The sequence below is a fragment of the Echeneis naucrates genome, chromosome 11 (genome assembly GCF_900963305.1).
Source record: "Echeneis naucrates chromosome 11, fEcheNa1.1, whole genome shotgun sequence".
NCBI classification, from domain to species: Eukaryota; Metazoa; Chordata; class Actinopteri; order Carangiformes; family Echeneidae; genus Echeneis; species Echeneis naucrates.
In genome coordinates this window covers 1,758,002-1,769,613 of record NC_042521.1, presented here as the reverse complement: position 1 = coordinate 1,769,613, position 11,612 = coordinate 1,758,002, and the positions used below count along the sequence as shown (strand labels likewise).

General features: G+C 45.5%; 1 protein-coding gene across 1 annotated transcript in view; it reads left to right on the top strand.

The window, feature by feature from the left end:
• The window catches only part of grin2da (glutamate receptor, ionotropic, N-methyl D-aspartate 2D, a), a 90,437-nt gene that overhangs the window by 37,892 nt on the left and 40,933 nt on the right, over positions 1 to 11,612 (top strand). The window contains exons 10-15 of the mRNA XM_029514788.1: positions 4,912 to 5,037; positions 6,065 to 6,177; positions 7,754 to 7,870; positions 8,279 to 8,439; positions 10,387 to 10,456; positions 10,887 to 11,004. Coding sequence (XP_029370648.1) covers positions 4,912 to 5,037; positions 6,065 to 6,177; positions 7,754 to 7,870; positions 8,279 to 8,439; positions 10,387 to 10,456; positions 10,887 to 11,004 — 705 coding nt within the window. The remainder of the gene's footprint in view (positions 1 to 4,911; positions 5,038 to 6,064; positions 6,178 to 7,753; positions 7,871 to 8,278; positions 8,440 to 10,386; positions 10,457 to 10,886; positions 11,005 to 11,612) is intronic.

Genomic DNA, 11,612 nt, shown 5'->3' with positions numbered 1-11,612 from the left:
TTAGGGCTGATCTAGATGAAAGTAAATAATAATCCTCAAAGGGAACTGATTTTAGTTCAACTTTCTGCTAACAACTCTGCAGCTTTGAGAAGTTTTATTATTGTTGGCATGAACAGCTGGTCAGGCTGTTAGTGCAGACGGGAAGTTATTTAGAATTTAGAAAAACTCAGTTAGTTTGTTTGTTTGCTTTTTAAATGAAGGCATACAAAAACCTGACCTGGACCTTTAATGTTCCAGTATCACACAGAAAATGAAGCTGCTCTCAGAAACACTTCTCTCCTTTTTTAGGATAACATTTATGTTTCGTCCAGCTGAGGGCCCGCCCGGTGTTCCCCCTCATCTCTCCCTCCTGAAGGGATCTATTTCATACTTACACAGCGGCAGCAGTACATCTGTCCATCTGTCAGAGGAGATTTAGGAGACGATCTCTAACACGCCACGGTTGGACGGAGAAGCCGGCCTCTTAAGAGCGCTGGGCCACGGGGCCGGCTGCGACGCCATACTGTAGCTGTGTGTCGGCGTGAACACTACATTTGTGTGTTGGATTGCCACTGAAAGAGTGAGGGGACACACAGGAGGGGAAGGTCGAAGGTCAGGACGTGAAGGAGGCGGAGTTTGTTGGGATCTTCGATTTCACTTTTAGAGGAACAGACAATAAAAACAACACATCAAAAATCTTCATTCATATTTACAGGAAGAAAACTCATATTCGTGCAGCCGTGCTTTTCCTTTATTAAATATCGCTTTACATTGAGGTGATGCTCTTTAATGTTTCACATCAATGTGATAAAATAAAAAAAACGCAATCAATCAGTTTGATGCAATTAACTCGACTTGCTGTGATTCTAGTTTCGGTCTTATTTTCACATTTAAATGCAAATAAAGGAAATTAAAAAAAGAATTAATCCCATTTTATATCATCAGTTAGCATAAATAACATTCAGACAGCGTGACAGACTGAACCCTGATGGCTCATAATTCCCTCTTCTCATCAGAATAAATCTCAGTCACGCACTTTTCTTCTGTCAGCTGTGGAGATTTTAGATTCTGACAACATTCTGTCTTTTCTGGACTCTCGGTCCTTCAGCTCCTCGTTCGGGGACGCAGTTTGTTCGCTCGTTAGGAGAGATTTTATTTTCTTCTCGCGAGCCTGATGCTTTGGGTATGAATTTGCCAGAGGGGGGCCCCTTCAATCAGATATCTGGCTCCTCTGTTGGTCGTGTCAGGGGAATCTGCATTTACCGGCTCCCTCAGCAGCCTGCGGCCTCCGGCAGTCTCCTGCCTTTCCTGCTCACAAGCTGCGGCTCTGACATTTCACGCAAAGAGCGACTGCAGGTGAAAACCGGCTGATTTGACTGAAGGCAGCAGAGATGATTTGTAGTTTATTCCCAAACCTTGGACTGAATATTGCTTTTGTTTTTAAAAAGCTAATTTTCGTGCGTTCACCTGAAATGAAACCAGTCAAGAGTTGATCCAGAAGATAATTCCTTCTGTCCACCCTGGACATTTAAAGGTCCCTCTGAAAAGAGGAGAATCCACGATGTGTATTTTTTTTATTGTTGTCCTTCATAACTCAGCAACAAAACAGTCAGGGAGACACAAAGAGGGAACGCGGACTGTCGATGTTTATCTGATCCACTTCTCCACCAGAGGAGCGTTCATTCTCTGCCCATTATTTATGCTGAAGCAGCATTCAGAAAAGATAATCAATGGAAGGTTCTGGCAAAAATGTTTTAATGAGCACAAAACACTGTGCTGGATTTCTAATGCGGCTGTCTTCCAGGTTAAATGACGTAAATTACATTAAATGACATAATATAAAGTATGTGCATAATATTTACATAATAACGGGGGGGGGGGGCATTCTGCCTGTCATGTGTGCCTTATGGGGACCAGATTAGAAATGCTGTCCGTGTAAACGTCTGAACTGGAGAGCAGCCCATAATCACATTGTTATGTTAATGTACCAGAGGCACCGCAGATCAGCTGACTCCCACCAGACGTTGTACAGCAGCAGTGACCCAGAACGTGACGGTTGTGTTCTCACGGTCACCTGTGTGCGTCCTCGGGCCTGTGGGTGGCATGAATAAGTAACGCTGTCACTGTGGTGAAGAAGTGCTGCTAAAACACCCTCGAGGAAGGACTCACAAAGCTCATTAACCCCGACCTTTAATGCCCCCCCCCCCGCTCACTGTGGCTGCAGCTGGCAGCTCCCAGTTTTGGATCATTAAAGGTCCCAGATTTGACTCTTCGTGTGTTTTATCTGAAGTGTTGATACGTGAGGAGAGCCAATCAGACTGGATGGGGGGGTCCAGGCGGACTGGGCGGTGACTGGAGTCTATGGGAAAAGTGAACATGTGACGTCATGGCAGGTTGACCCAACATGGACCTTTTAAATACGAGTATGAAAAGAAACTAAAGGCGGACTCACTGAGAAACTGCATGAATATAAAGTGAAACAATAACCTGAAGAAAAGACTGACAGCGTCCCTCCGTCCCCAGAAAATAAATCAGACACAGCTTTCACTGCTGGCAGAAGAAGTGTAAATAAATACACGATTCGCTGCCAAGCCTGATTTGATTGAACCGCAGAGACAGACTCCACCTGTCAGGGAAATCCAAAATGAATAGACACACACGTCGATAAATCCAGAGCTGTGCCGCATTTTAAAAAACAAAAGAAGATCGTCTGCAAACGTCTTTTCAGAACGGGCCTGTTCTCTCTCCGTCCTGGATCAGGTGTGAGATGAGCTGATGCTTCTTTTGTTTGAATCTGTGGGCGATCTTTTCTGCTGTTCGCCAAACTGAGGCGCTCTTTAGATTAAAAAAAAAAAAACAAAAAACACACACAGAAAACAAACAGCATCCAATATTGTGGATGACTTTTAAATGGCTTCCCTCGAGCTGCGACGAACGAAGAAACACAAATTAAAAAAGCAGATGAAGTTCATTAAAGCTGTCGAGTCTCCAGCCAACTTCCGAGGTGTAACAAAGCAGATTCATTTCACACAAACATCCATCCTGACAAACTGATGCAGCTGTTTGGCGTTTGTTCTTTCCTCGTACTGCAGTATGTCGTGTTGTATCTGACAGAACACCTTTTGGTCTCCTCCGTCGGAGCTGGACTATGGTGGTCTGCAGAGGAGCTGCAGCTAACCCTAACCCTTAAAAAAAACACTTCAGCCATTTGAAAACTTTAAGTCGAACTGTTGTCACAAACGACAAAACTGGAAGAAACGGAGAGTAGCTCCGGATTGACCGCCAAATCTCGTTACCTCTTTCCACCCACAGCTGGCGGACACCGTTTCGAAGTGTACGAGGAAATCTAATTTTTAACACGCTGTCTGGAGCTGACGAGGAAGTGCTCATACTGCGCAATAGGAGAGCAAATTACAGAGAAAGAAAGCTACTGAAAGTTAAGTAATTAAATATGGCCGCCACCCTGCGATGTCACAATATGCAAATTAGATTAGTACATTCATTCCCAATTCATATTTCCAGGATGCTTTTATCTTGACATCCTTTTGGATTCTTTATCAAAATTGAATATTGTCTTAAAATAACTGCAGGGTAAAGTGCTCAAATGTGTTTTCATATAATTTTTTGTCACACTAATAAGAGTCAGACTCAAGAAAAGTAAAGGTTGTCGGCACAGAAGCAATAAATTAAAAGCCATCAGACGTCAAACCTGGAAATAAACCTCCATCAGCTCAGCCGTCGGTTCAATCCCCACCTGCTCCATCTCTCTGAGGGGGCATCGCTGGCCTTTCCTCAGTCAGTGCGCCACGAGAGCCCGAGTTGGAGTCTGCAGAGACGAAGGTGACAGAGAAGTTTCATCTGCATCACAGCTGCCGTCAATCTCAGCAAGCTGCTGGCTTCAGACCAGACCAGGACGCGCTTCTTTAGCAGGACGGCGTATTTCCCCAGATCAGGCTGCTCATTTTCAATCCAAACATAATCCATAAGAGGCTTCTCATCCTGTCGACGGTTTGGCAGCTGCTGCTCGCTCCCAGCTACATCAGCTGCTGTTTATTTTGGTTTGCTGTGACTTCATGTCAACATGTGGAAACATGACGGTGAAACAAAGGCAAACAGGTTTACTGTCAGAGCTGATGGGGAAGCGAGGCAGAGGTAGTGAGTCCAGTAGGGCAAGAGCTTTTAATCCAAATGGAGGCCGGGGTCAAACACAAACAGGCTGGCAGGACCAGGCAGACAAAACAGGCAAAGAGTCGGCAGGAGAATCAAACATCCAAAAACAGTCCGGTCATACACTGGGAGCAAACGACTGGGAACGTGAGAGAGCCGAGCACACGGGAGGTAACACGGGGAATGGGGCGGGGTTTAAATACACAGGAACCAACACAGGTGAAACTAATTAGGAGTCAATCATGGCCGGAGCACGAGTGGAAATAATCTATGAGGACGTATCGGCGTCAGAATCTACAGAGAACGTGTGAAGAAGGTTTCTGAGCTTTGTCAACCCTCAGTTAGCACAGCGGAGCGTTTATCCTGCATTATTCAGGCTGCTGCGACACTTCTGGGATCTTTTGTTTTTGTACTTCACTAAGCAGCACCTGTCGCATCAGCTGGAGCCAGCAGCATGCCAACACACACACACACACCTGAACAACACAACGCACAGACATTCTTCTTCCACGTCCTTCTTATTTTATTTTTTACTTCTTCCTATTAATGACTTATTACTGCATGAGCTTTTATTTGAAGTTATTGTTGCTGCTATTGGAGTCACCTTACTTTGGATTTTTGGATTTTGGAGTATTTGCTCAGGTGGTGGTAGAGACCAAAAACAGAGTCAAAACAATCTCAAATCTAAGTTGGCCAACTGATCGATAAAAATGTAATTTCCAAACTTGTGGGACTTGATGTGATATGTTTGCGTGTTTGTTGCAGAGCCTTACAGCCCGGCGGTGTGGGTGATGATGTTTGTGATGTGCCTGTCGGTGGTGGCTGTCACCGTCTTCATCTTTGAGTTCTTCAGCCCCGTGGGATACAACCGCAGCCTGCAAAGCGCCAAGAGTAAGAGACGAGAGTCGGCACGCCAATCAGCCTGCCGCCGCTGCTCATTTCACAGCATTGTTCCCGACTTGTCACGCAGTCAGTTGTGTAAGCGAGGGCGCTGGGAGGAGGAGAAGGGGGCTGATTTGAAGTGGGCTCAAACTATGCAAAGCGTCCCACTTTTGTCGACTGCTCATGAGTCAAAACAATCAGCCGCCACCCCCTCCGCTCGGCTTTATTTATATCTAATGAGACAGGCCCGGACACTGCCGGCTCATTTTGACATTTCTCCAGCACTTATTCCAAATGTTTACTGGCTGCTCCTCATTCTGCAGCTGAATTCATTTTAAAGAGCCATTAAAAGACGTCGTTAAGTGAAATTATACTGATCTGGAGTGACAAGTTGGTGTTTCTGTAGCTCCTTCTGTCCCGACTCTCCTTTTTTAATCATGTCTTTTATCCACGTTTGTCCTCGATGGGTCGGGTTGTTGGCAGGTCACAATGTTTCGGCTGGTCTGTGAACACAGCTCCCAAATCTGCTGCTTTTCCCAACATCCCGTCAGCTCACTCTTCTTTTCATCTCCTTCAGCTTTCAAAGATGGAGTAACCTTTGAAACAGCCTCTTTTCTTATTTCTTTCACATGCACTTCTTTTCCCCTTCCATTGCAGAAAAGTTAACACCGCCACCAATCCCATCGATCTCCTCTCAGCAGAGCAGAAAGTAACCCCTCATTTCATCTTCGTTAAAAAGGATCAACACATTCAGCTCAGCTTTAATCTTTGATGGTCTGAACCGTAACCATCAGACGGCCCTCAGATCACCGTGGGGCAGTTGGTCGCCACCATCACCACAACGAATATATAAAGCTAATAAAGCTACAGCTAATCTAAAGCAGTTTCCTGCTTCCCAACGGGGAGATAGACTTTCCCAATTTGAAAAGCAGACTGGTCTTGGTAGAACAGATTCAGGAGGAGTCACTGTTTCCTCACATCACAAACAGAAAGTGGACTCTTCAGTGCTGCTGACCTGAATCTCTCTCTCTTTCAGAGTCAGGTGGCTCCAAGTTCACCATTGGAAAGTCGGTCTGGCTGTTGTGGGCTCTGGTCTTCAACAACTCTGTGCCTGTGGAGAATCCCAGAGGAACCACCAGCAAGATCATGGTGAATATGAAAAGTGACTCCAGATGAAATAATCAATTATTCTGCTATAAATCTGCAACAATCTGCAGATTTCAGCCTTTTACAGTGACGTATTTGACACTGAATCCAGTGAAAATATAAACCTGGGCTGAATGAGCATGTCTCTAGAATCCAGACAACAGAAAATGATGGATAAAATTTCCCCTTTTCGGTGAGTTAAACGAGTCATCAGGGTCTGATCATGGAGCTGGATACCTGCAGTCCATCAGAATGTGATTCATGATTGGGTATTAAAGCTGAGAATGTAAAAGAACGCTTTACAACATCATCACATTTTCTGGTGACTCTTTTCCTCACACACACCCAAACATCCCTGATTTGTATAAAAAAAAACAAACAAAAAAAAAAAAACAAACCAAACTTAGAAGCTTTTTAAACCTGTGCAATCAGTTCAAGAGCGTTCAGTCACTTGCTTCGCCGCGGTGGTCTTTTTAGTACCTGTTGTCATGACATTAAAAAGAAAAATCAGTGGAAAGCTGCGGAGTAAAGAGCCACAGGGAGGCGAGGCGTCTTTATTTCTTTTTTTTTTACTCTGCCTGTCTGCCAGATTTCTTCTCACAACAACCCCCAATCATCTCAGGAGCACATTAGCTGAACAAAAAGCTTTTTCCAAAAGGTGTCAGAGGGGAGAAGGGAAGCTGATTACGTTTTTCTGATTAAATCGTACGTTAACTGTAAATCAGCCGGCAGGCACGATGAGACTAAACGCTTTCTTTTTCTTAAATTATACCCCAAAGAGGTGTCTGTGTCTTTAAGCATCATTTACATCAATAAATCTGATCCGCTGCTGAAACATCATATCACACAATCAGAGCCGATCACAAGGAACAAAAGATAACGCTGAACTCCTTCTATGAATTTCTTCATACTTGCTTCAGCCTGTTCAGGGTCATCAGCCAGGATCTGTCAGGTCTTCTGCTGAAGCGCACTTGAGTTTTTTCAATTATTTCTCCCAAACTTGTACATTTCAGGGTTATTCATTAAGAAAATTATGTAAATAAAGGCCTGGCATTCACACAGTGCTGTGGAAGCAAATGGTCCCTATTTATTACAGACTTCATGTGCAAATTTGGAGCTGAGACTAATCTCTCACTTGCTGCCTGGCTGGATGTCAATAGCGCAGCATCCCGCAGCAATAAAAGCAACACTTCTGAGCAGCCAAGTCCTTAAGACACCTCCAAAAAGATCTTTTATTTGTGCTTTGGGAATTTGGGTCAACCTAGCTTGTCTTATAAAGTAACTTTTTATTCAGAACCTGAGCTGATTAAATATGTCCTTCAAAAAACACCGAAGACTCCAACACGCCACAGAAAATCTGGATCATTTAAAGACTTTTTATATCAGAGATCCAAAAGTGTGTTGTATTGTTTGAACGATGTAACGTCATGGCACTTTATCATCATCGCAAATTTGGGTTCAACCACGACACGGACAGACTCTGAGGTGAGATGCGTGCTCTTTTTAGGAGCTGGTGTAAAATATGAAAAGGCGGGAAGTGAAAATATGTAAAGACTCAGGCTGGTCTCTCGTCCGTCAGGTGCTGGTGTGGGCCTTCTTCGCTGTCATCTTCCTGGCCTCCTACACCGCCAACCTGGCCGCCTTCATGATCCAGGAGGAGTACATCGACACGGTGTCAGGGCTGTCGGACAAGAAGGTACGGGCCCGAGAGATTGATTGGTGTGTTCACTGACAGCTGCACGTTTGCATAAGATGAAAGTTTAACAGTCAAAAATGAGCTCATCCCGCAGAGGTAGCTTCAAACCGGTGGGCGACTTTCAGAAAGGTTGAGTTAACAAAAAGAAAAGTGAAATACTGTCTCTCCGTGCTGTTATTTCTCAGTGCAGCTTCAGCAGAACCCACAAAACTGTATCCTGCTTCTTTGACACTTTGAACCTGATCCGTTTTATCACTCTCACCCCTCAGCTCCTTAAGAAAAAAAAAAAAAAAACAAGCCCCGGCTTTGAAAGTGAGCACTTTGTAGCTTCATCCTCCAGCAGGGTTCCCTCACTTCACCCTCCTCCACCACTTCCATCTCTTTAATCTCCACCCACTTGTCGTGCAGTTCCAGCAGCCGACGGAGCAGTACCCGCCGCTGCGCTTTGGCACGGTGCCGAACGGCAGCACGGAGGAGAACATCCGCTCCAACTACCCCAACATGCACCAGTATATGATCCGCAACAACCAGAAAGGGGTGGAGGAGGCCATCGACAACCTGAAGACCGGGTAAGGACAGGAAGGGAACGTCAGCAGTGAATAATCTGGAAAACGTCCACGTAACTCATTTAACCACGTCAGGAAAGTTCGCTCTGAGAAAGGCAGAAGAGCTCGACAATTCAATCCAAATTTTCTGTATTTTAAACTCTCAGCTTCTGTTCTCCACTTATTTCGTGTCACTTAAGTCGTGTCCTGCTTGAAAACTGTGTTTGTGTCCGAATGTGCCAAAAAAAAACTGCAGCCAGTGAGTCCTAATTGAAAGGCCTTCTTCTCCTGGAGGATCCAGGATTAGACTTTCAGATGGACAAACTGTGGCGGTTCAGCAGAGGCGTATAAATGTTTGCAAAAATGGGAAACGGCTCATCAGGCTGAAGTCGGTCCGAGGTGGGGGTCAACAAGGAGCAAAAAATCAGACGGCGATGAAAGCTCAAAGCCTCGTTAAAACAGACCCACCTCAGCTGTCAGTCGCTCTGCGGCTGAACAAGGTCTCATAGTGCGACGGCCTGCTTTCATATATCTTTTATATTTAACTGGAGGCTACGTTGTCTGCTGTCCACACCTCGTTTCAATTACTGGATCTGCTGCTGTAACCTGTGCAGCCTCATCAGTTTTAAATAATACATGCTCGGAGCAAACCGCAGTGCAGCGGGAACATCCCACTGCCTGCCATTCTCCTTTTATAGAGTGGGGGGGGTGATTATCTGCCTGTGGGGGCCACTAAGTACACAAAGAAGTCACTGTAGAAGATACACCTGCCCTTCCTGTTGGGAGAGCGAGGGCTGAGAGGAGAAGCAGTCGATGTTAGCTGATGTCGATATGTTTAAAAGCACACACAGGTCTGACGTAGCTCACACTTTTCTACCTCTCTCTCTCTCTCTCTCTCTCTCGTTCATCTCCTGCCGTTTTTCTCTGCTTCATTAATATTCACTCCGCCTGTCGCGGCGGCGTTATTTATGGGGGAAACGTTAGTTCACGCCGTTGAGGACAAGTGCTCCCTTCTCCATCTCTGTCGCTCTCACCTCCTAACTCCTTCCTTCTCTCCCTCGTGCTTTTTTCATTCCACCTTCATTAACTCCTTTCGCTTCTTCTTTGCACTTCCTTCCCTTCGCTGCAATCATTATCTTCAGCCACAACTCTCTCTTCTCTCCCCTTCCCGTCGCCCTCCTCCTCACCTCTTCTTCATCTTCACCCCTCCTCCTTCTTTCCAGGAAGGGTTTTGGAGCGACGCTCCCTCAGAGTGAATTTAAATGAGTGTGAAGTGGAAGAGCAGGTGTAGTTAAAAATCCATCACGCTCATCATCAACCTGAACCGAGCTCCGACTTTCAATCCATTTCACTCAACCTGCCTTTTCTTCTTCTCCCGAGCGTTTTCTCATTCCAGTTTCAGCTCTTATTTTTCAGCTTAATTAATTCATTGTTTTATTTTGAAAAAAAGGGGCGGTTATAGCGATGTCCCTCCATCTTTATGCACACGTGTACGTCGAATCCACTCCAGTGCAGGCCGACTCGGACTCATCTTCTTTAAATGGCGGGAAGATGAAGCGATGAAATGATAGTGGAGGAAAAGGAAGCTTTGCTTCAGCTCTTCATGTTTAAGAAATAAACGTTCAGAAGCAGCTTCGCCTTCATTCTTCACTCTGTACTGACTTCACGACGCCGTTCATTTCAGATCAATGCGAGATGTGCTGCTTTGTATTCTGCCCTGTCAGGACATCTCTGCTCTGCCATGATGGATATCTCCCTGCGTGATTGTTGAACTTGGGTGTAAAATGCAGTTTGAGAAGGAAGCGGCCTGGCCTCCAGGTTGTGTTTTCTTTTCACATGGTCGCTGTCTCAGTTTATCCATCACGCTGTCATTTTTTTTCACCAGTTGTGCTTTCCTCTGTTGATGTTTAGCGATTTCCATTTCTGTGCTGTAATCCCCCCCTCCCCTCTCTCTTCGTTCCTCTCCTGCAGGAAACTGGATGCCTTCATTTATGACGCTGCAGTGCTGAACTATATGGCCAGAAAGGACGAGGGCTGCAAGGTAAGAAATAGATTTTCCGTCACTCTGCAGCTCTCGTGCAGCGACAGGCTCGTACAGAGCTGACAAAGTCCTCGTGCCCTCCAGCTGCAAAATCAGCATCTTCTTGCAGGAGGAACAACAACAGAAGCAACAAAATGAGCAGCATCTGCATCGATAAATCAAACACATCCGATGCATTTAGACTGGTCCCTCATGTGCTATAGCTGCTTAAAATTGTCCTTTTGGGGGGGGGGGGGGGGGCAGCAGCTGTGCTGATTTATTTATAAGTTTGGATTTGATGGAGCTCCCACAGCGAGAGTGAAACTGCAGCCCAGTGATCATTTGTAATGTGGCCTGAGCTCCCAGCAGCCGCCGCTGATGTGGATCTTTATTAATCTCTCTCCTGTTGTGCGTTTGTTGTGTGAACACGTTTTGCATTTTGTTGCACCAGGTGATGACCATTGGCTCTGGGAAGGTGTTCGCCACCACGGGCTACGGCATCGCCCTGCACAAGAACTCCCGCTGGAAACGGCCGCTGGACCTGGCTCTGCTGCAGCTGGTTGGAGACGGTGAGACTGAAGGGGTGGGGCGGCAGGTCTACGTGGTTAAAGGGACGTCTGAGCGTTTAAAAGGCCTCACGTACATTTACTTCGTTCACCTTTGGTATCCGAACCAGCCCGGAGGCTGAACACACTCAGCATCAAACTGCTTCGCAGTACCTCCTGTTTACAGCACGTGCCAAATGTCTGTGACAAGGCGTAAGACACTCATAAAGATCCCTGCAGGAGAAAATGAAAAAAGGGCAGCAGCAAGAAATCAATGCTTATGTTGGCTTGTGGTGTGAAAGTAATCATTAAAGTTACACACCAACAACTTCATACAAACTTTGTCCAACTTGTCAAAACACGACCGAATTGAAAATAACGATTGTGTTCTTTTGGAAGCTTCAGATTTGAATTCATCCCTCCAAGAAAATGTCTGATACTTGATTGTTTTTCCAATCACGTTGTCCACAATGACAAAACAATCGATGGTTGGCTCGCGTTCTGATCTTGTATCTTTTTGAATGAATGAACCCTGAGATTTCACACCAGCTGAGTCACCAGGATGTGATTTGATTTGGTTTGTCTCGCCGAGCCCTGCCTGTCGTTTACGTCTTAAAATCAACTGGTTGTGT